The sequence below is a fragment of the Baudoinia panamericana genome, assembly GCF_000338955.1.
Source record: "Baudoinia panamericana UAMH 10762 unplaced genomic scaffold BAUCOscaffold_11, whole genome shotgun sequence".
NCBI lineage: Eukaryota > Fungi > Ascomycota > Dothideomycetes > Mycosphaerellales > Teratosphaeriaceae > Baudoinia > Baudoinia panamericana.
This window is the reverse complement of record NW_006911267.1, coordinates 791,188-813,170: the sequence shown is the minus strand read 5'-3', so window position 1 is coordinate 813,170 and position 21,983 is coordinate 791,188. Positions and strand designations below refer to the sequence as shown.

The 21,983-nt window shown below is 56.2% G+C and overlaps 12 protein-coding genes across 12 annotated transcripts; 7 read left to right on the top strand and 5 right to left on the bottom strand.

The window, feature by feature from the left end:
• The first annotated feature begins 118 nt into the window (after positions 1-118).
• Positions 119-2,330, top strand: BAUCODRAFT_37203 (uncharacterized protein). Its single transcript, XM_007681074.1, has 4 exons — positions 119-454; positions 508-691; positions 745-1,490; positions 1,545-2,330. Exons 1-4 carry the CDS (start codon positions 250-252, stop codon positions 1,883-1,885), a joined length of 1,476 nt encoding a protein of 491 aa, XP_007679264.1. The 5' UTR covers positions 119-249; the 3' UTR covers positions 1,886-2,330.
• Positions 2,331-2,850: 520 nt separating this feature from the next.
• BAUCODRAFT_75922 (uncharacterized protein) lies at positions 2,851-4,524 on the top strand (the record flags this gene model as incomplete). The annotated part of the gene is made up of 2 exons (XM_007681180.1): positions 2,851-3,414; positions 3,475-4,524. 2 exons carry the CDS (start codon positions 2,851-2,853, stop codon positions 4,522-4,524), a joined length of 1,614 nt encoding a protein of 537 aa, XP_007679370.1.
• A 152-nt stretch (positions 4,525-4,676) lies between these two features.
• Positions 4,677-6,589, bottom strand: BAUCODRAFT_244346 (uncharacterized protein). Its single transcript, XM_007681444.1, has 2 exons — positions 6,539-6,589; positions 4,677-6,485 (listed from the first exon to the last, which is right to left on the bottom strand). The coding sequence occupies exon 2, from the start codon at positions 6,405-6,407 to the stop codon at positions 4,830-4,832; it is 1,578 nt and encodes a 525-aa protein (XP_007679634.1). The 5' UTR covers positions 6,408-6,485; positions 6,539-6,589; the 3' UTR covers positions 4,677-4,829.
• BAUCODRAFT_244370 (uncharacterized protein) lies at positions 6,563-7,390 on the bottom strand. The gene has a single exon (XM_007681443.1). The coding sequence runs from the start codon at positions 7,139-7,141 to the stop codon at positions 6,719-6,721; it is 423 nt and encodes a 140-aa protein (XP_007679633.1). The 5' UTR covers positions 7,142-7,390; the 3' UTR covers positions 6,563-6,718.
• A 249-nt stretch (positions 7,391-7,639) lies between these two features.
• BAUCODRAFT_159200 (uncharacterized protein) lies at positions 7,640-8,479 on the bottom strand (the record flags this gene model as incomplete). The annotated part of the gene is made up of 2 exons (XM_007681442.1): positions 8,210-8,479; positions 7,640-8,111 (listed from the first exon to the last, which is right to left on the bottom strand). The coding sequence occupies exons 1-2, from the start codon at positions 8,461-8,463 to the stop codon at positions 7,640-7,642; spliced, it is 726 nt and encodes a 241-aa protein (XP_007679632.1). The 5' UTR covers positions 8,464-8,479.
• A 106-nt stretch (positions 8,480-8,585) lies between these two features.
• BAUCODRAFT_37199 (uncharacterized protein) lies at positions 8,586-11,146 on the bottom strand. The gene is made up of 4 exons (XM_007681073.1): positions 11,010-11,146; positions 10,637-10,824; positions 10,505-10,580; positions 8,586-10,451 (listed from the first exon to the last, which is right to left on the bottom strand). Exons 1-4 carry the CDS (start codon positions 11,043-11,045, stop codon positions 8,643-8,645), a joined length of 2,109 nt encoding a protein of 702 aa, XP_007679263.1. The 5' UTR covers positions 11,046-11,146; the 3' UTR covers positions 8,586-8,642.
• Positions 11,147-11,605: 459 nt separating this feature from the next.
• BAUCODRAFT_37198 (uncharacterized protein) lies at positions 11,606-12,371 on the top strand. Its single transcript, XM_007681072.1, has 2 exons — positions 11,606-11,987; positions 12,064-12,371. Exons 1-2 carry the CDS (start codon positions 11,686-11,688, stop codon positions 12,137-12,139), a joined length of 378 nt encoding a protein of 125 aa, XP_007679262.1. The 5' UTR covers positions 11,606-11,685; the 3' UTR covers positions 12,140-12,371.
• Positions 12,372-12,698: 327 nt separating this feature from the next.
• Positions 12,699-14,487, bottom strand: BAUCODRAFT_113915 (uncharacterized protein; the record flags this gene model as incomplete). Its single annotated transcript, XM_007681441.1, has 2 exons — positions 12,878-14,487; positions 12,699-12,808 (listed from the first exon to the last, which is right to left on the bottom strand). Exons 1-2 carry the CDS (start codon positions 14,424-14,426, stop codon positions 12,699-12,701), a joined length of 1,659 nt encoding a protein of 552 aa, XP_007679631.1. The 5' UTR covers positions 14,427-14,487.
• Positions 14,488-14,668: 181 nt separating this feature from the next.
• On the top strand, positions 14,669-16,199 carry BAUCODRAFT_141988 (uncharacterized protein; the record flags this gene model as incomplete). The annotated part of the gene is made up of 1 exon (XM_007681440.1): positions 14,669-16,199. Exon 1 carries the CDS (start codon positions 14,880-14,882, stop codon positions 16,197-16,199), a length of 1,320 nt encoding a protein of 439 aa, XP_007679630.1. The 5' UTR covers positions 14,669-14,879.
• A 399-nt stretch (positions 16,200-16,598) lies between these two features.
• BAUCODRAFT_113907 (uncharacterized protein) lies at positions 16,599-18,860 on the top strand (the record flags this gene model as incomplete). Its single annotated transcript, XM_007681439.1, has 2 exons — positions 16,599-18,394; positions 18,512-18,860. The coding sequence occupies 2 exons, from the start codon at positions 16,599-16,601 to the stop codon at positions 18,726-18,728; spliced, it is 2,013 nt and encodes a 670-aa protein (XP_007679629.1). The 3' UTR covers positions 18,729-18,860.
• Positions 18,861-19,019: 159 nt separating this feature from the next.
• Positions 19,020-20,547, top strand: BAUCODRAFT_37195 (uncharacterized protein). The gene is made up of 2 exons (XM_007681071.1): positions 19,020-19,970; positions 20,036-20,547. The coding sequence occupies exons 1-2, from the start codon at positions 19,220-19,222 to the stop codon at positions 20,491-20,493; spliced, it is 1,209 nt and encodes a 402-aa protein (XP_007679261.1). The 5' UTR covers positions 19,020-19,219; the 3' UTR covers positions 20,494-20,547.
• A 238-nt stretch (positions 20,548-20,785) lies between these two features.
• Positions 20,786-21,672, top strand: BAUCODRAFT_95278 (uncharacterized protein; the record flags this gene model as incomplete). Its single annotated transcript, XM_007681438.1, has 2 exons — positions 20,786-21,322; positions 21,404-21,672. Coding segments are annotated over exons 1-2 (798 nt in total), but the record flags the coding sequence as incomplete, so codon positions are not given.
• Positions 21,673-21,983: the final 311 nt, after the last annotated feature.

The following is a 21,983-nucleotide window of genomic DNA, read 5'->3' as shown; positions in this document are numbered from 1 at the left end:
TGCGTGCATCGAAACGCTACCTGCCCTTAGCCTGTGGAGTTGACGGCCTTAGGCAGATAACAAAGCACTCGGGCCGGTGCCATTTGTCCCCAACCTCGATCTTAGTATTGGCAAGTAACAAAAAGCCAATAACCTTGAACTTCGTGGTATTGCCGGGCAATATTCCCTTCCACACAAATCAGTCAGGCGAACACATACTCTCCTGCGGACGTTCCTCTGTCGACTGTGACCGCACCGTAGTCCTCCATCATGGCTCTGGCACCGAAGACGGAGTCGCACCGGATCTTCGAGAAGCTCAAGCGGAAAGAGGCCAACAAGATCTGCTTTGACTGCGGCGCCAAGAACCCGACATGGAGTTCAGTACCGTTCGGCATCTATCTATGCTTGGACTGCTCTGCGAATCACCGCAATCTGGGCGTGCACATCTCCTTTGTCCGAAGTACCAATCTTGACCGTAAGGTTGTCTACCCACGATACGCGGACTAAGACTGACACGGGTTTGTGTAGAGTGGCAATGGGAGCAGTTACGGCGCATGAAAGTGGGCGGCAACGAGAGTGCGACCAAGTATTTCCAATCACATGGCGGGTCCGCTGCGCTGGCGAGCAAGGATCCAAAGCAAAAGTACACGAGCAATGCTGCGACGAAGTACAAAGATGAGCTAGCACGAAGAGTGGAGGCTGATGTCCAGAAGTATGACGCATTTATACTGCTACCACGCTTCTTGAATGCTGACAAAGCGGCAGATATCCCAACGAAGTGAGTGTTGATGACGTTGCAGATGCCAGCGATGGCACAGGCACAAACACACCTGCAGGCGAACCGGCAGACGACTTCTTCTCATCGTGGGACAAGCCTGCGATCAAGCGGCCGTCAAACCCACCTTCACGCACTGGCACACCCTCCAGCATTAACCGGACCGCCTCCCCCTTTTTGAACGCGAACGGCAATGGCACAGCACGACCAAAGTCTCCACTCGTCGCCACCGAAACGTCTCCAGAAAGCGCGTCTTCCGCGCCTCCAGCATCACGTGCCATCTCCTCATCAGCCATCCGCAAGACGGGCGGCATTGCAAGCAAACCGAAGCCCAACATCCTTGGCGCGAAGAAGAAAGGGCTCGGAGCAAAGAAGATTGACTCTAGCGCGCTCGATTTCGATGAAGCCGAAAAGAAAGCACGAGAAGAGGCGGAGCGGAAGGAGAGGCTTGGCTATGACCCAGATGAGGAGCATGCGCCTTCAGAAGCGCGCATCACCGCCGCGCAACCAGATAATGCAACTACGACCATACATCAGCCGACGCCGCTTAGTCCGGCGCGAGCGAGTAGCTTTGGCAGCACGGGCGGTCCCGGTAGACAAAGAACCGACGGCGAGATGGAGCGCTTGGGGATGGGTGTGCGAAAGTTAGGCTTTGGGCAGGTAGGCGGAGGGACTGCGAAAGCAGCTGCACCGAAGGCTATGGGTTTTGGGTCTACTAGCAAGGCGCCTGTTGAAGGTACATCCATACTGCTTCTCTCACATGCTGACGTACGCTAACACATTCGTACAGACGACTCCGAACGCTACGCCCGCCAAAAGTTCGGCACGCAAAAGGGCATCTCTTCCGACGAGTTCTTCGGCCGCGGCACATTCGACGCTAACGCCCAGGCCGAAGCCAAAGGTCGCCTGCAGGGTTTCGAGGGCGCGACGTCCATCTCGTCCAATGCGTACTTCGGGCGGCCGGAGGAGGACGAGCCGGAAGGCCAATACGGTGACCTGGAGACGACTGCGAAAGACCTCATTCGCAAGTTCGGCATCACTGCGGGCGATGATTTGGAGAACTTGACGGGTATGCTTGGAGATGGCGCGCAGCGGTTGCAGGGGGCTATTAGGAACTATCTCAACGGCTAACCTGGCTTACTCTGGGAAGAGAGTGCTGTAAGCGTGGTCGTTGAGGGAAGCGTAGGGGCCGTAGTGTTAAAGTTGCTCCTCTTGTACACGTCGCCTGTCGACGTTCACGCGGCGCCTCATCTCGAATGCGTATCTCAACTACATACCCCGGAATGCGCCCCTAGGATGTCCGAAAAGGCATGGGGACTTACGACGTACGATAACCTGCTCATAACCGCCAAATGGTGGCGAGCTTGAGCCTTTACAGATGCAATCGACAACCTCCATCGTTTGTACGCCGGACTGGAAGCAACAGACTGACTAAACCAGCCAGGGAGGATTAGCGTCTCATACTCAAGGTTAAGTCGACCGTCTGTACGGCTGCTGAGGCACGTTACGCGAAGGACGTTGAGTGGCTGACCATTGACTGCTCTTCGAACCTCGACAACCCACATCTCTAGCCACTTGGCCGTACCTCAAAGCAGGCCTGAAGTGTATGCCGGCTCCCTGAAGAAGCGGCCGTTCATCGCGATTAAGATTATGGGCACATGGCTAACCCACCAACCAAGATGGCATGGTCGATGTGGCATGGTCAAGAAGCAGTCGAGGGACGGAGAGGTGCAAGACTTTCGTTTCGTAGAACATATTACTGTCCTTCCACGTTATTCATTTTGCTTAGAAGTACGGTACATGTAGGAGTGTGGTAGACATGTGATGGGGTTAGATTTACCCTCTAGGCACCGAAGCCGCGGGCCAAAACCCCCACTTGCACGGAATCAACCAGACTTCCAGAGCGTTCACCCACGCGGTCCGCGGCCGCTGCCAATTGCGAGACAGCTGCATGTGGCTGCGTACTCCCCTTTGTATGAGACCAACACGGCCGGACACTCTTTCACGAAACCACTAATCCGATCTCCGGGGACAAAGCCGGGTGCTTAGGACCCCAGATCCATTCCACCTACTGATACCGGCTACTTCCAGGCGCGATGGACCGTGGCACCGAGAATGCACCATTGTCAGATACCGAGGGTGCTGAAAGGCCGGTCAGAGAACAGCTGAAGAAGGCCTCCATTGCCGGCGTGGTGGAGAAGATGGCACCCGAACACGCCAAGAACGAAGCCGTGCGAGCTGAGGGCGAGACAGTGAAAGAGAATGGCGAGCCAGTATCACTGCACCGAAAGCGAAGCTTTGAGGAGGTGGAGGGCGAAGATACTTCGCAACTAGCAACAGATACTGTGAGACATCACGTGAGGAAGCGATCACGGGACAGCGCGACAGAAGAAGAGCTCAGAAACGTACGAAAGACCTCCGGTGAGTCATCACGAGGTGCTGCTAGTAGTCTGGAGCCAGCCGTTCGCAATGGTGATTATGGCAAGGCAAGCGATGAACGGCCGAGGACGCCGAGTCAGACGGGGGAGAAGCGTGCAGAGGCTGCGGCGGAGGCAATGGCAAGTCCGAAGACTAAGAGAAGCCGGCTGCACTCCACGACAACCGAGGAGAATGGTGCCGCTGCCACCCAAGAGTCTAAAGCAGACACAGTCAAGCCTGATGTGACCGGGTCAGAAGCCAGCAAACTGCACAAGTCTGGCGACACCGAAGCCAAAACGGAGCCGCAAGCAGCGTCACATGCCACTGGCTTCGCGAACACATCTGCGATCTCACCCTTCAACGCTTTAGCCGGCAGCAAGTCGCCGTCTGCAGAGCCGCAGACTTCACAGTCTGCATTTGCATCGTCTGGCTTCAGTGCGCTAGCTTCGTCGACGTCAGGCTTCGGCGCGATAGGGAAGTCTTCGGGCGGGTTTGGGCTTGGCGGAAGTTTTGGCTCCGGGCCAAAGAGCCCACCAATAAAGAAAGCGGACGAAGAGAAAGAGAAGCCAAAGGAAGCATCGAGTAGCACGTTTGGTGGCGCTTTAGGCCAGAAGTCTGCATTCGCGGCCCCTCCCACGACTTCAGGCGGATTCGGCTCGAGCACATCGGGCTTTGGCAAGCTTGGGTCCGGAGCGACGTCCGGCTTTGGTGGCAGCTTGGGCAGTGGCAGCGCATTTGGTGGGTCTTCGGGCGGCGGCAGTGCATTTGCTATTGCTGCGGGCAGCGGTGGGCTCACCTCTTTCGCGAGTGGCAAGCCATCAACAACACTGGCAAGCAGTTCGAAAGCCATCAAGCCGTTTGGCGCATCAGCAGATGATGACGAAGAAGGCGAGGATGGTGGCGAGGACGACGGTGCAGGTTATAGGAGCCCAGCACTGTCTCAGGAAGAAGACAAGCAGGATGAGCGATTCCATGAGCAGCAGATCGAGACAGGCGAGGAGGAAGAGCAGACGGAGTACTCGTGCCGTGCCAAGCTCTATCATTACGCTCAGACCGAGAACGGCAAGAAGGAATGGCGTGAGCGAGGGCTAGGCGTGCTTAGATTGAATGTCAAGCAGGCTGAAGGCGACGAGAAAGTAAGGGCGCGCATACTGATGAGGGCGGACGGGTCGCACAGAGTTGTTCTGAACACGCCGATCGAGAAGAAGATCAAATTTGGAGGGAAATTGGGAGGGCCACCCGAAGGAGGGCTAATCCTATTCGCCGGCACCATTGACGGCAAACCCGGGCTCGAGACCTTGCAGCTGAAGGTATGTTGGAGCACGTATCTTCCTAGTATCACACACGACTAATCATGAGTACAGATCAGACAGCAGTTCGCGGAAGAGCTATATGCGAAGATTGTTGCTTTACAGCAGCACATGTGAGCCGGCATTGTCAATGAGCAGTGCACATGTTGGTTTCAGCGTCGGAGTTGCCCTTGACTGTTGGCAGGGCACTTGAAGCATCATAGCGCTTGGAAACACGAAGCATTGGGCCGAAAGCGCACCCACATCAGTGCTGTAGATGTACAGTCGAGAATTATAGCGATGTAGCATGCAATGCAGTATGCGAAGCCGGGCCACCATCCCTGCGCAACTCGAACAACAGTCATCATCTACGACGAAGCCATATGTCGGGTCCAGACGGCCACCAAGAAGAAGGAAAGAGTACTAGCGGCTGCCGTGTCCACGCCGAGAAGCGTGGGCAAACCCAGGACGAGAACGCAGCCTCCGAGCCACTTGAGGATCGATTCTGTGCGCAAATGGCCGCTGGTGCGCCGAGAAAGCAAAAGTTGAGTCCACATCTCAATCCTCCCATTATGATCATTGTTGACATCAGCAAATGGAGTCGCTTGGTCCGCCACACCAGACATTGAGACATCGAAGGCGGAACTGCTCGTCAAGGCCTCACATGCCGAAGGATCTATCTCGACTCCAGGCTCCATACGGATCTTGCGCATGATGTCCCACCACAAGCGCACCGTCCTCTGCGCATCTGCCATCTCAACCTCGAACCACTCCCGGCGTGTTCTGCGCGTACTGCCCATACCGATAATTAGATCCCGCTGAAAGAATGCCAGGTCTGCGTGAACCAGAGCCTCCAGACGAAGCAGTTGAAGGTGTGGTATCCCGGAGAGATGCCATGGGTTGTCGAGATCGAGCGGCACGCCAACGTCGCGCGCAATCTCCTGTAATCGGGTTCGGAACGGACGCATGGTATAGCCGATCTTGACGTGGGTCCTTCTAGCATTCTGGATGATGTAAAGACAGCCTTTGTCTCTAGGCTTCGGAAGCGGTTCGAGGATCAGTGAACGCACCTCTGAGCGGATCGTCCATGGCGACCATGAAGATGCGTCGCCTGGGCGAAAGACGCCCCTACTGCTCGGTGCTCTGTTTCCTCGCGACGAGCGGCGGCTGGACGTGACTTCCTGCTCTACTCTTGGCACTGGATCAGTGCTTCGCCCATCGACTGGCGTTGGCTGGAAGACGTCATTCGCATTGTTACCTGGTTCTGCCTCGACTCCAACCATTTCGTCCTGCGTCTGTTGCGGAAGTTCATCGTGGATGGGCCCCGACACAGTTGGCCCCTCGCCGACACTCACAGGCAAAGCGAAGCGCGGAGGCGGCAACAATCGTAAGCCTGTGTCGCTTGTCTGCTGCTGCGACATGCCCGATCCGGAGTGTTGTTGGTCGTCACTGGAGAGCGGCACCTGCCGGCTATTTGAGCCTGAAACCGGAGTCTGCTGCTCGGATCGAGATGGCGTCAAGCTCGTTGGAGGCGTACTGCGAAAAGACGGTGACCTTGTCAAAGGCGTATTCGGACTTGCGCCGGCTGGAGTAGAGCCTCTCGAGGACGATAAGGAGTACCGAGATCTAGTGAGGAGTTTGAAATCAAATTCAGGAAACTCCGACTGCCACTTGTCCCGGACTGCGTCCTTGTACGTGTAAGACTTGTTGCACTGATGTTCCTCACAGACTAGTAGTGCAATGATGTCTTTGACACGCTTAACGTGCTCTCTGTGGGTGTATCCGCTTGAATCTTGCTGTACCAAGGCTCGGGCTTCCCACAGACGGTAGTGCGGGATATCGTTCGAACAACGAAGCGTTTTGTCCTCGGCAACGCCGGAGAAGGTATCGTCGGGGTCGAGGCTTATGAGGGCTGTCGAGACATCAGTGTAACTTGGAGTATTCATGGCTTTGAACAGTACAACCAGCGAGGTTGAGCATAGGTTCAGTTTCGATATGTCAAGGTTGGGTTGGGAGATTCTAAAGTATGTCCTTTGATACTACCTCTATGATGGAGCAGCATTGATATACATGACATGCATCGCAGCTCCGTGGTCCATAGCAGAAGCTGGAAGAGTTCCTACAATGTGCTGTCAGATCGTTGCCTTCGGGGAGGAGCCGTAGCATGAGATTAGGATGCACTGCCACTCCTAGTAATCGCCTTCTAGCAGGCTTCTGCGATTCGGCGGTGCTGTTTGGTGGTGGGAGCGAGCCGTCTCTAGTCAATACATGGAAGAGTTGCATACGGTTTCCTTGAGGCATGGAATGCGGCAGCTTTGTCTGCACGGCTACCACGTCTGACATTCTCAGAATAAGCATGGGAGTATTCTCTCACCAAGGTAGACGGCGCTGACAGCAAGTCAGCATCAATGATGTCCTCTAAGCGCTCTACTGCGCCGCCTGCGCGCATGCGGCACGGGAGAAGCCACGGTTGTTTCAGATGACTGCCCCTTGACAGCTCAACGAAAGGACAAGGCCCGCGAACAACGCACACGGCGAACAGATCGCATGTGCGACCATCTCGCTTGTGAAGTGTCAGGGTGATGAACAGACCAATACAAACAGCATGTGACATAGTAGCGCCAAGACTCCGTGAGCCCCCGAGGCAATGCCCATTAGCGGCGAAGCGACTGAACAACATGAGATACCGCTTGTCGCAGTAGGCTCGCAGTAAGCTCTTCGCTCACAGTTGAAAAGGTGGGGCAGATGCTTGGGAACGACCCACAAGGGCAGCAGCGGCGCGATGTCTTAAGGGAGCCTCACGCCTCCTTCAGATGGACACAGCGCGCTCGTCGCTGAGTCGTTTTGCCTGCGATCGGAGCTAGGACGAGTGCCCACCGACGAAGATACGGCATCCCGTATCTCTTGAAGTCTGTGCCGCTGGTTCAATCCGAAGCGTTCCTCTTGCGATCGGTCTTTGCTGTGCGTTAGTGAAGAGTTCCTGCAGGATAGCGACCCTGCCGTCTGCATTAGGTCTGCCGCGCAGGGTGCAAACAGTCGCCTAGCATGAGTTGGCGTGGCTGAAACCATCGACGTTACATCCGTAGGCGGTTCCGACATGACATATGTACGCCACCATAACCGCCGATAGAATGCAGCGGCAGTATGGCTAGACGTCTGAGTAATTGAATGCGTACGTTCATGGTTCTCGTGCCGCCGCCTCGCCGCCCACGTCACCTTCTCTCGGCTCCTCAGCGGCTATGCAAACGGCAGACGCAAAGCCACCATCATGACTGATACTGATCTTCGCAATCTGACCAGTCAAATGCTCGTCCGTCTGCAATCCAGCTGGGATAGAGTTGTCGTCGACATCTCGCTCAGAGTTCGCTCGCGCAGGATCAGTGTCGTGAGCGGCCTCGCTCAGTGGTAACTGCCATGCATCGCTATCATGATCCGCCCCTTCCTCAGAGTCCCGCAGATCCTCACCAGAATGACGGGCCCACCTCGAGATGGACATAGAGTCCCATGAAGCGGCCGGCTTGTCCAGTATTAGCGCGTACAATGGGCCGGTCGCATCCTTAGTGGACCGGTGACTCCTCAAGACCATGATATGTTTGAACGTCAGCCTTCGCCAGTGCACGGCTTTGATGACTGCCTCCTTCGCCGCCCATCTGGGGATTTGTATAAGCTGTTGCTCCCGTTGAAAGAAAGACGTAGCAGCGGCCACACTGGTTAATGAGACATATAGAAAGGAGGAATTACCACATACCTTCCAGCCAGGTGACGCCAGATGTTATCGTCAACTACCGCGCCATTGTTCCGACCAACACCGCCCCGGTAAGCGGGATGCCGATAAAAGTCCTCCAATTCTCGCCAAGTGAACAGCCGTCGGACGAAGCGATGGAATCGGCGGGTCGCCAGCTCAGGGTCATGCCTATGCTTCGCGACAACATCCTTGAAACGCTGTACATGCGCAATGTCGTTCCCCACGCCGAGCGCAAGTGGAAAAGGTCTGATGGGCATGGTTGGCAGCAACAAGGCGTGTAGTGTGGAGCAAGGCGGCAGAGGAGGTGCGGTAGAAGCGTTTTCGCCGCCTGAGGCACGGAACGTATTACGACGACCAGACGAGAACACCATGGTGTGGTGGCAACAAGAGGAATGGATATCGTTAGGACATCGCGTTACTAACGGAGACACATTATCTAAAACGACAACAAATCCCCATCCCCATTCTGCACATGCATCGTCGGCTGCACCTGTCCTAACCCTTGCCCCTGATTGACAACATACATGGACCCTTGCTCCCCATGCATCGCCGACGATGACGACGGGCCGAAATCATCCTGCATCATCTCACGCCCACCCATAGAAGCAAACAGCGCATCAGCCTCATCAAGCACATGCCCATTCGCCGCGCCATTGGTCTGGGCCACCATCATAGCCTTTTGCTGATCCGTCAACAGCTTCGCCTGCTGCGCCGCCTGCCAACTCGGCAGGGTATGCTTCTGCAGCGCGGGACTCTCTTGTAATCTCCTAGGCCGCGCGGAGCGGAAGACCGTGTGCACCGGCTTAAGATACACTGTGGCGAGGGTGCCGACGACGAGACACATTTCCTCCAGGGTGACGGGGTCGAGTTTCTCGCTTTCGGCGGTAATGGCTGGCTTTTCGCCCATCACGATGCCCTTGGCGGCCGTGGGGTTGCTGCTGAGGAGGCGCCAGTACATGTAACCTCGATCCCGTAGATCTGGGTTGTCTGTTTCTTCCGTCGCCCACTTCAGGACTTTCGGGACTAGTTCCTGGCCCTTGGTTGGCCGCTGAATGAACAGCTTTACTGTCGCTGTTAGAAGTGCCAGCTGCACTTCATGCGTCTCGTCTGCCCAGCTATCGAGGAAATCTTCGAGGAGGGTCTCTGAGTTGTCGATGCGGTCTGCATACTGCCCGATAACCCAGATCATCGCCGCCTTCGCTTCCGGCTCATCTAGGCTATCCAGGTTCTCGCAGAGGGTAGAGATGATGGACTCGTACTGGTTCGGGTACTTTCGGAAGATGTTCTTGATGACCACCGTCGCTTCTTGCACAATGTAGCTCACCTTTGTAGCAACCAACTCCAAAAGCGTGGTGATGCACAGCTTGGCTGCCGGCTCAATCTTGATGGCCAGCTTGCCAATAGCTCGCACAGACTTACGCACGAAATGGACGTCGATCTCCGTGGCGTACTCTCGCAGTTCGGTCAACACTTCCCGGATGTTCCGTTCCGATGCCAGCATGAAGATCAACTCCAACTTCGTGACTTTGACGTAGATCGGGTCGTTGTACTTGCAGAAGAAGACTCTAATGTCGTTCCGCAGTACGTCCGGTCTTCGTTGCAGTATCAAGAGAGCATTTCGTAGCGCGAGATATTGTATCTCCGGGCCTTTGCTCAGTAACGTCACAAGCGGTGGGCTGAGCTTGCTACACAGTGATGATATGACTTTCTGATCGTCGATGTAATTCATCAAATACAGAATGACCCGTATGCACGTCAACACCACGGCGGAGTTGGTATGCGATAGGCGTGGCGTTATTCGGTCTGCTAAGAGCGCTGCTTCCGACGTGTCTTGTGGTACGTAAGAAGTAAGCGCCTCGAGAATGTACGTCTGGCCCCATTCTGAGCAATCCGGTAGGATTTGAACAATCTTGCTGGCATTCGCGTAGTCGATTGTAAGCTTGATACTTTCGCTTCGCTCCCAGATGTCCATTAGCGCTGCGAGTGCGGAGGAGACTACGGTTGGGTTCTCATCTCGCAGCATTAAGTTCAGTCTATCGATAAGATCGCTGCTCTCAACGAGTTGTTTGTCGTGATCGTAAAGCTTCGCCACGCAGAAAGCGGCCGTCTTGCGCACATACGGGTCCGGATCTTTCAGCAGCGTCTTCAGCGGGGCGAGGGTAGACTCGACGAATTGCCGGACGTGAACGTAGGAGAGTGTGCGCAACGCGAGCGCACGCATGAGCGGGTTCGAGTCTTCCAGGTCCTGCTCTGACGGTCAGTCAGCGCTGCGAGGTCCGCAGCCGCGCATAGACATACGTTGAGTAAGATGGGTAGCGCTTTAAGCGCAACCTCTGGCTTCGCACGCGCGTAGTTGACCAGGTACAGAAAGCACCTACACCATCATCATCAACACTACTTCGACTCCCTCTGGCGCATACTGAAGCTCACATCTTCTTGACCTCGATGCTTCCCACACCCATGACCCCTATGATATCCGGGAAGAGCGCAACCATGTCGTTGTTGCTCATCGTCATGTTCGCCACGATCTTCTTCATCGCGATCTTCTTCGCGCTGAAATTCTTGTCCTTCTTCCCTGCGGACTGATTAAGCTCGAGGCGCAGCTCGGCGACTTTGCCCTGTTGCGCGCGGTGGTACAGTAAGCTTCTATACGCCAATGGTGGTGGGGTGAAGGAAGGGCCAGTTGTGGGATAGGCGGGGGCATATGCGAGGAACATGGCTTCAGCGCGGTAGTGTGCCATCCATAGGAAGGTCGTAGAAGGGTGCTGGGAGGTGCGCAAGTGGACGATGGTAGGGAACATACCCTAGCAAAGAGCTTCGCATCCTGACCCGAACTCATGTTGGACAAGTACCTGGCGGCAGAGCTGTCACACGATCACGCTGAGACTGGCACGCAGCCTCCCACTACCGGCCAGCCAATGCCATGGATGCTTCGCGAGGATACAGTCTCATGGGAAAGTGCGGGGCTGCCGAGAGTTGCGTGGGCGAGGTGTGCTTGTTCGAGGCCCAGAAGCGCAGAGCTCGCTCAGATGGTAAGGTGTAGCACAGGAGCGCCGCTCTGTGTGAATGGCGAAGTCGTAGATCGATCACGGCGTCTGGGGAAGTTACCGGTGGCTCGCAAGGAGTCAAAGCTTATTGGCACTAGCGTACCGACTCGGAAGTGAATGTGCAAGCTTCCGGCAGCCGATACCATCGTCACATCTCCATTCGGCCACATTCTCTGACAATACCACATACGGACGTGATACCAAGCGGACACAGGTACTTGAATCGTCGCCATGGCAGTATCAACAGCAGTAGCGCCACCGCCATCATGGCTCACCGACCTCACCACCCCACCCTCCACCCTCACCAAACAAAAACCCACCTCCCTCCCCGACCCACCGGGCTACACCACCTCCAGCACCATCATCTCCAAACAAAAGTCCAAAACAACCACCCCCGACAAAACCCCCCGAAAGCAACCCTCCCCCGAAGAAATGGACACGCTCAAACTGAAGAAGGCCTGGGAACTCGCCATCGCCCCCGCGAAACAACTCCCCATGAACGCCATCGGGATGTACATGACGGGCAATTCGCTCCAAATCTTCAGCATCATGATGGTATTCATGCTTTTCAAGGGCCCCATCGAAGCCGTGTTCCGAATCAACAGTACCTTTTCGCGCCTGGAGACGGAGGGGAATCGGCAGCAGATGGTGTTGGTGAAGTTGGCGTTTGTGGGGTGTAATTTGTTGGCGCTGGCGTTGGGGGTGTGGAAGGTGAATGGGATGGGGTTGTTGCCGTAAGTTACGAACTCTACAGATTGTATTCCCATTTGACCCGAACTGGCTGGCTGACTGACTTTGTGTTGTTTGCAGGACTACGCGCTCGGATTGGCTTGCTTGGGAGACCGCGCGGGAGCCGTTGGAGAGGGCGTATTACGTGCCATCATGAAATCATGAAATCACTACCACGTGGGAAATCATTAAATGAATGACAAGAACGGCCCCACCTCTATTGCGTTTCCGGTGCACGCTCATATCTTCTTCGGCTCTGCTCGACATGACTCCCCAGTGCGCTTTCACATGCTCCGGTCGGTAACGTGCCTCGTGTCCAAACGTCACTTTTCCGGGTATTCGTGTATATATACTCGGCGCCGCTGAGCATGCCGTGATAGGGTACTGGGACCGGAGAGTGGGTGAGCCTGAGGCCAGATCTGGATCAGACAGATCGCTGAGTCGGTCATGCTGACGGGGAGAGGGAGGTGCACGTCCGCCGAAGCATCTACAGTCACCGGCCAATGTCAGCAACTTTGCCCTGTTGACTCGACTCTGGTATTCACGAGTTATTGACGCGTGTTCCGCTCAACTAATCTACGTTCGGGTCTGTGATCGCCTTATGCACAGGACGCGTGGGTCTTCGTTTCAGCGTACATATACAACCGCCCGCGTGCTGCAGGGTTGATGGTATCCATGCCTGATCGCATCACAACCGCGCGCCCACATACAGCCTTCTATCTGCTTAAAGCAATATCATCAATCCTCAAAATCATCTTGACAGTCTCACTGGCCAACTCAACCGCACTCGTACTAACGAGCAACGGCTGCATCACGCCCTCTCCCGCTCCCATCCCCGCACCACCACCACCACCACCACCCTCCTTCCCCTTGCCCTCGCCCCCACCATCCCCACCTCCACCCCCTCCCATCACGCCAACACCCCCCCTCTTAATACTAACCCCCACCCCGACCTCCCCCCTCACATGTCTCGCCCTCAACTCCGTCACAACCCTCACAGCACTCAACCCGGCATTCTCCGCCAACGTCACGGGAACGACCTCCAACGCCTCCGCGAAAGCCTTCCAGCAGATACTGTCCGGATAACTCCTCGTACTCGCCTGCGTGAGTAAAGAAGTCGACACCGCCATTTCCGGTGCGCCACCTCCGGGGAGGAGTGCGCGCTTCTTGACGAGACACCGGATCACGCACATGGCGTCGTGGAGGCTGCGGGCCGCTTCGTCGAGGATCAAGGGGTTGGCGCCGCGGAGGAGGATGGAGACTGTGCGACCCCCACTGCTGCCTCCGGAGGAGGAGGAGGAGGTGGTGGTATCGCTGGAGGAGGTGGGTTTGAGGCCGGTGATTTTGGTGAAGCGGGCGCCCATTGACGACACTTCTTCCACCAGCTCCGCGGAAGCGAGTTTGTCTTCGGTGAAACTGTCGATGTCGGCGATGGGTTTGCAGCCGGTGGATTTGGTGATGAACTCTATTTCGTCGCGCTCGATGTCTTTAATGACGAGGATGCCGAGTTTGTAGAGGAAATGGAGGGATAGGTCGTTGACGGCGTCTCGGAGGATGGATTTCTGGATGAGGAGGACGTTGCATTTCGCCTTTTTGATCTTCTTGCACATGTTGAGGAGGTAGGTTCGTTCTTCCTTCAGGATCTTGTCCATCTGTCTGTAATCGTTCACGACGATCTGGTTCTCCATGTCCGGTTTGGGCGGGGAGAGTTGGAATTGAATCAACGCTATCCGGGCTTTCTCGATTCGGGTAGGGCCTCCGGCGGATTTAACCACGGATTGAGAGAGGAGGAGACCGTCGAGCATTTCGCTGTCGTCGATTACGCCGCCGGGTTTCTTGAGGATGCGGACGTTGCGGAGGTCGACATTGGTGGCGGTGGTGGGGTTGGGGAGGGTGCGGAGGACGGCATCGACGGCCATGGGTGCCAGCTTGGGCTCCTGCGACACGATCTTGGAGGAGAGGGAGGTGGAGGCGGCTTTGAGTAAGGTGGGGCGGTCGGAGAGGTTGATGGGGACGCTGATGCCTTCTAATATCCTGACTGCTTCCGCGGCGGCGCGTTGGAAGGACTCGGAGATGATGGTTGGGTGGAGTCCCTTGGCTAGTAATCGCTCTGCCGCTCCCAGGAGACTGCCGGCGATGACGACGACGGAGGTGGTGCCGTCGCCGGCCTCGATGTCTTGGGCGTTGGCGAGGTCGACGAGCATCTTGGCCGCCGGGTGCATGACACTCATGTCCTTGAGCATCGTGTTGCCGTCGTTGGTGATGATCGTCTCGCCCTTGCCCGTCTGGATCATCTTGTCCATCCCGCGCGGGCCCAACGAGGTTCGGATGGCATCGGCGACTGCGCGGGCGGCGGTGATGTTGGCTGTTCGCACCGCTTGTGGCTTCTCCTTGTCGCGGAAGGCGCTGTTGCCCCCGCCCGCTGCTCCTGCCCCTTGCGCCATATTCGACGCTCTATCTCTCGTTCGCGGTGTGTGAGAGAGGAGGAGGTGGTGGTGCTGGTGGTGCTGGTCTCGTGACCGCTTGTCGAACTTTCCGCTTGACGCGTTTGAAGCTTCAACTTTCGCGTATGGCGGGAGGTGCCGTCACTAGCTTTGTGCATGCACCAATTACAACTCCATGCAGCCGGCGGTTTGCAGCCGGGGGTCAGCGTCACCTTCCGTGCCTGCCTCGTCGCCGCATTACCATCCATCCACCATCCACCATCCACCCTCATACAATACTTCTCCATACAACACTACACTTTACTCCCCCACGCGCCAAAACAGCTCCACAGTCACTTCAGCCCCCAGCAACACCCTCTATCACGCCTCACCGTCAGCACAAACCGTTTCCGCAGCGCACGTGTCCATCACCACCACGCACCCTCGAGCTCCGGCTCCCCCTCCACCGCCAACATGCCTTCCGCCAAAGGCGAGAGCTGGGAGAAGTACCAAAAGAAGTTCGCCGACGATGAAGTAGAAGAAAAGAAGATCACTCCCTTATCCGACGAAGACATCCAAGTGTTGAAGACATACAACTCCGCCCCCTACGCCGACGCCCTCAAGAAGCTGGAAAAGGCCATCAAAGACACTCAAACCTCCGTCAACGACAAAATCGGCGTCAAGGAATCCGACACCGGTCTCGCCCCGCCCCACTTATGGGACATCGCCGCCGACCGCCAACGCATGAGCGAGGAACAACCACTCCAAGTCGCGCGGTGTACGAAGATCATCCCCGATGAGAAGGACACGGAGAAGAGCAAGTACGTCATCAACGTCAAGCAGATTGCCAAGTTCGTCGTGAACCTGGGCGAGCGGGTGAGTCCGACGGATATCGAGGAAGGCATGCGCGTGGGTGTGGATCGGAACAAATACCAAATCATGTTGCCTTTACCGCCGAAGATCGATCCCAGTGTGACGATGATGACGGTGGAGGACAAACCCGACGTGACGTACGGCGATGTGGGGGGGTGTAAAGAGCAAATCGAAAAGCTGCGGGAAGTAGTGGAGATGCCTCTTTTGTCTCCCGAGCGGTTTGTGAGTTTGGGCATCGACCCACCAAAGGGCGCCTTACTCTACGGTCCCCCGGGCACAGGCAAAACCCTCTGCGCCCGCGCCGTCGCCAATCGCACCGACGCGACCTTCATCCGCGTCATCGGCTCGGAACTCGTGCAAAAATACGTCGGCGAAGGCGCGCGAATGGTACGCGAGCTGTTCGAAATGGCCCGGACGAAAAAGGCATGCATCATCTTCTTCGACGAAATCGACGCAGTAGGCGGTGCACGCTTCGACGACGGAGCGGGAGGCGACAACGAAGTCCAACGAACCATGCTCGAACTCATCACCCAACTCGACGGCTTCGATTCGCGCGGCAACATCAAAGTCATGTTCGCCACCAACCGCCCCTCCACCCTCGACCCCGCCCTCATGCGTCCCGGGCGAATCGACCGGAAAATCGAGTTTTCCCTCCCCGATATGGAGGGGCGGGCCAATATTCTGCGGATCCACGCGAAGAGTATGTCCGTGGAGAGGGATATCCGGTGGGAGTTGATTAGCAGATTGTGTCCGAATTCTACCGGGGCGGAGTTGAGGAGTGTGGCTACGGAGGCGGGGATGTTTGCCATTCGCGCGCGGAGGAAGGTGGCGAGTGAGAAGGATTTTTTGAGCGCGGTGGAGAAGGTTATTAGGGGCGGGATGAAATTCAATTCTACGGCGGCTTATGCGCAGTATAATTAGACGGAGATTGATTATGCGCAGTATCACTAGATGGGAACGATGGGCGTGGAGGAGCGTGGCGTTTCAGCAGAGTGGGCGTTCGGGTAGGTGGGTGATTGTACCAGATAGTGTACTGTACTATATTACTGTGTTGTATTCACCGCCACAATGAGTGCTGTCGAGCCAAAAGACGACAAGCGCACGGCGATGTGTACATGTACTTCACTCTTCATACCACTTGCCAATGGCGGCTTCGGCTGCCTGAGTCGGGGCGGCGTGTGTGTGTGGAGATCGACATTCCACCATCTCTAACTGCGAGTGACCGTGCCTCTTCCGCCCTACGCACGAATAATAAGGTAGAACAGTAGCAGCATGGACCGATAACATACATCCCCATCTCACACGAACCCGGCCGCCATCATGCGACCAAGTGCAGCGCCCGTCTACGAGAAAGTCGACCAGACCGACGCCGACCGCGATCAGGTTACATACGCGGACGACGACGACGACGACAACGACCTCCGGAAATCCGAAGATGCGCTCGACCGTGACCATGCAACGCTAGAAGCGGAAGCGGAAGAGGAAGAGCAAGAGGAAGCGGAACGGCTATTATTCCACAGCAGCAAGCGGCGCCGGCAGAGGAGGCGGTGGAGTTGCTGCGGCTTCGCGATCGTGCATGTTGTCATTTCGCTTGCGTTTCTGGGGTTGTTGTTTGGGGCGTGGAGCGCGACACGGCGGCAGAAATATGAAGATGCTGTGCAGCATGTAGGAGAGGGGGAGGGGGAGGGGGAGGGGGAGGGTGATATTGAGGATGATTGGGTCGTAGTCGACGAGCAGACACCGCAGCGATACGTGCCGCAGACGCTGTCGAACGGCACGCATGACTTCGCGCCGACGACGCTATTGATCTCGTTAGATGGCTTCAGAGCGGACTTCTTGAGACGGAACATCACGCCCTCCCTCGCCCGGTTGCGCCGGGAAGGCGTGAGCCCGAAATTCATGCTGCCTTCTTTCCCCAGCCTGACGTTTCCGAACCACTACACCTTAGTCACAGGCCTGTACCCGGAAAGCCACGGCATCGTTGGAAATACTTTCTGGGACCCCACTGTGGAGAAGGAGTTCTTCTATACCGACCCTGCGAGGAGTCTACAGGCGGAGTGGTGGGATGGCGCGGAGCCGGTTTGGGCGACGGCGGAGAAGGGGAGTGTGAGGACGGGGGTGCATATGTGGCCTGGGAGTGAAGTCGAGGGGAAGGGGGGAGAGGGGTGGGTGAAAGCGGAGTACGTGGATCAATATAATGGCAAGGAGGCGTTGGGGAATAAAGTGGGTCGGATTCTGGGGTGGCTGGATTTGGGTATGGATGAACGACCACAGTTGATCGCTGCATACGTCCCCAATGTTGATGCGGACGGGCATTTGTACGGGCCCAACAGTACCTACATCCGCAGCACGATCGCGGAGGTCGATGGGATGATGGGGGAGCTTTTGCAGGGGTTGGAGGAGAGGAATCTAAGCGGGATAGTGAATGTGGTTGTTGTGTCTGACCACGGCATGGCGACTACTTCCGTGCGGAGACTGATTCAGCTGGAGGATCTGATTGATACGGGGTTGATTGAGCATACGGACGGTTGGCCGCTTTATGGACTTCGCCCTTATAATGACTCGCCGGAGAGGCTGCAGGCGCTTTACTTGAGCTTGTTGAAGAAATCGCAACAAGTGGAGTACATGGGCAAGTTTGAGGTCTACCTTCGCGATACCAACATGCCGGAGCGCTACCACTTCAGCAAGAATGACCGCATCGCCCCGCTCTGGCTCGTTCCGACCGCAGGCTGGGCTATAGTGACGAAAGACGAGTTCGACATCGCTGCCGCCGCTAGCACCTCTGCTGCTGGAGGAGAAGAGCCCGTCTACCACCCTCGCGGCCTCCACGGCTACGATCCGGAACACCCACTCATGCGCGCCATTTTCGTTGCGCGCGGACCCGCGTTCCCACACGTCCCGGGGTCGGCGATCCCGGTGTTTCAGAACACGGAGGTGTACAATATCGTCTGCGATTCGGTGGGGATTGAGCCGGCGGCGAACAATGGGACGTTACGTCTCCCGCTTCCTACCGATGGGGTGCATGATTTCGTTGGGTTGGAGGGGGAAGAAATGCCGTATGATCCGCAGGATGATGAGAGCCTTGCGCTGCCGTATGTGAGTCCGTCGATTGCGGAGTTGGAGGCCCAAGCGAGTGCTTGGGCGAAGGGGGAGGATGTGGATGTGGGTGAGGAGGGGAAGCCAAAGGCGGAGTGGGAGATGCGGCCGGATGTGGTCGTGCCGGTGCCGAGTAGTATGCCGGACGTTGAGGGTGGGACGGCTACAGTGGCGAATGATGGGGAGGCGATGGAAACGAGGCCGGTGGTGCACGATGGACTTGATGAGGGGGAGAAGGGGGCGATTGATCGGTGGTTCGAGTGGGTTAGTGGGAGGTTGGACGCTATTAGAGGGTGGGCTGCGGGGATGGTTGGTGGGAGTGATGGAAATAATGATGGTGGTGGGCCCCAGTAGGGCTTGGTGGGACGGACGAGGGAAAATGGTTAGTCGCTTTGGCGATGGAACGGTTGCATGAACGGTTAGACGACTTCGGACTTTAGCGAGATACCTTACAACGAATACGACCTATGTCTATTCCTCCCAGCACGTACTGAACCTTTCTTCCCCAGTGTTTAGTCACTTCAAACGTATCACTGGCCCGTGCGCACTGGGCCTGACGTCTGCACCTTTTCCCCTTACGCTCACGCTCACACTCATTGACTTTTCGAACCCGCGGAAGTGACACGCACGCGGCCACAACATTCTAACGTTCCAGGCTTGGTATACGTAGACGATGTGAGCTTATTGTAGCGTTTGTGCGTAGCGTAGGTAAGTCTGTGTTCTCCAGCTACTGTTCTCTTGGGTTACCATTTCTTTCCACGATAAGAACGGCATCCAGGCGTTCACAGCCTGCGCTTAATAGGACCATATGTGAATCACGCAGGAGATTACGCCTCACGCGAACTATGCATTTCCACCGTCACGGCGCGGAGGGAGATGAAGCGTCGACGAGCGACGGTGAGCCGGAGGTCCCAGCGGCAGCCAACCTCAAGGACCGAATAGCCCATTTTACTTGGCCATGGTTCGCCTGCACCATGTCGACCGGCGCAATCGCCGTGGTGCTATCGCAGACACCCAACCGTTTCCCCGGCCTACAGACCATCGGCAAAGTCTTCTTCATTCTCGACCTAGTGCTACTCGTGCTCTTCACCGCGGCGATGGCTGTGCGGTTCGTGCTAGCTCCACGCCGACTCCTGCTCTCCCTCCAACACCCAGTCGAGGGCCTCTTTTTCGGGGCCTACTTCGTCTCGATCGCGCTCCTGATCAACTGCACACAGGCTTATGGCGTGTCGAGCGTAGGACCTTGGCTGATTGAGGCTCTGGGGATCATCTTCTGGCTCTACTGCGCCGTCGTGCTGTTGGTTGCGGTCGTTCAGTACTACAATCTATTCCAGCAGCTCAAGGTCGAGGAGGCAATGCCGGCCTGGATCTTTCCTGTCTACCCTTTGTTGGTAGTGGGACCGATGGCGGGCACACTGATTCCGAGTCAGCCGCAGTCTTCCGCGTATCCGATGTGGGTGGGTGCGGTGATGCTTCAAGGACTTGCGTGGACGGTCGCGCTAGTGATGTATACGATATACACGCAACGACTGATGACTTGCAAGTTACCGGCTCCGCCTACAAGGCCGGGAATGTACGTGAGCGTGGGACCCGCTGGTAAGTACCAGCTGCTAGAATCTGCTTGCGGTGTTGACTGCATTCGCTAACACGTTGTGGTGCAGGCTACACAGCAGCCGGCTTAATCTCACTCGGCCAACGCGCACCCAGTGTCCTCCCTAACAACGTCTTCAACACCTCAGGCTATCCGGACGGCAACATTGTCAAAGTCCTAGGCATCTGCGCGGGGCTCTTCATCGCGCTGTTTGCTCTGTTCTTCTTCTTCATCAGTACCATAACTGTGGTCACTGGGATCAAGGAGATGAAGTTCACGTTGAACTGGTGGGCATTCGTGTTTCCGAACGCTGGTCTTACTCTTGCCGCAATCCAAATTGGTCGAGCATTTCAAAGCCCTGGAATCAATGGAGTGTGCACGGCGCTGACGTTACTACTGGTAATCATGTGGCTGATCACGGCGGTCGCCCATATTCGCGCCGTATGGCGTGGGAACATACTGTGGCCAGGCATGGATGAAGATAAGGATATGCATGCGTGGGGACGCATGGAGAAGTGCGGCGTATAGACGTCGTTATGTTCTTCAGAAGTTCTCGCCATACCCAACTTTCCTTCCTACGCCACTGATTCTCTACTGTTAGCCGAGCATACCCTTCTCTAGTCCAACCATTGGAGCGTCGCTGGAATGCTTTTGTGCCTAAGGCACCAACCGCGTATCCTCACGCTTCGCCTCCCATTATTCCTCGAAGTAACTTACAAGAGACAACACGAAGATAACCTCGACCGCGCCGCTACTGCTTGTTTTCGGCTATCCCCGCTTGAGTCATGCTCATAAGTTCGATCAGATAATGTCTCAATACCCTGGAATGAATTACACGGAGCGCCTGGCGACCTTCCAAGGCTTTTGGGACGAGGACGACGACACAGCCCGGCAGCTCGCAGCTAGCGGACATGTGTACGACCGACCGCCGTTGGAGGCTCTGGAGCAAGGATCCAGATGTATCATCTGTGGCCAGTTTGTCCGTCGCGATTCCAGCATTGTTGCGCTTAGTTCCACGCCGGGGTTTGAGACAACATTGTGGGAGAATTACCACGCCAGCTCCTCCAAGAACTTCACTTTCCATCATCCAAGATGTCCAATGGAGCAATGTCGAATGCCTCTGGAGCCTCGGGCAACGATGCCAGGCTTTTATGGTGACAGAGGGACTAAGGCGCTACCGAGACAATGGTACCGCAGAAAAGATCGGCTACCGTCCAGCTTTGATCCGCCGACCAAGCGTCAGGCCAGCCCATTCTTCGCATTGCCGGTGGAGCTTCGCTTGACGATATACACGATGGTGCTGCCACAGCTTGGGAATGCTGCGAACGTACCCTGGTCCGAGCGTGTCACGGAGATTGTCCAGCTCCACCGAGATTCACCTCGCATTTTGACCAAGGCTGCCCATGGGAAAAGCGGACCGCGAGACAGTACCAAGAAGAACATCCTTCGCACATGTGCTCAGATCCGTAATGAGGCGTTAGATGTGCTCTATACTGGACATACCTTCAAGTTCGCCAATTGCAAGACGCTCTACATGTTTTTGAGAAACATTGGCAAGAACGGACGTGATCTACTGCAAGCTGTTGACACCTACTGCCGAAGCAGGGAAGATAGCATTACGTTCTCTCTACTTGCGTCGTGTCCGAGATTGCGCACGATTACCATTAGGTACCCTTACCCAAGGCTGTTGATACCGGGAGCGCCGATATGGCTGCAAGACGGCGTAGCCGCCTTGCTCCATTTGCGCGGACTGGAAAGAGTACGCTTTGCGGACTGTGACGATGATGCAAGGCCTTGTCTGAAGGATGGAAGTGCGGACGCTGCTGTTGTCAGGCACGAGATAATGCGCCAGCACGGAGAGAAGGGTGGGTTGAGATGGGTGGATGGGTGTCTGAATTTGTGATGCGGCCAGTGTTGCTCCATGGGTTAGACGGAGCCGCTGAAAGTGGCTGTGGTGTTTGTGGTAACGACTTTACGGCTGTTGAGCATCGGCGAGGGCAACGGCGGTAATGTGAACG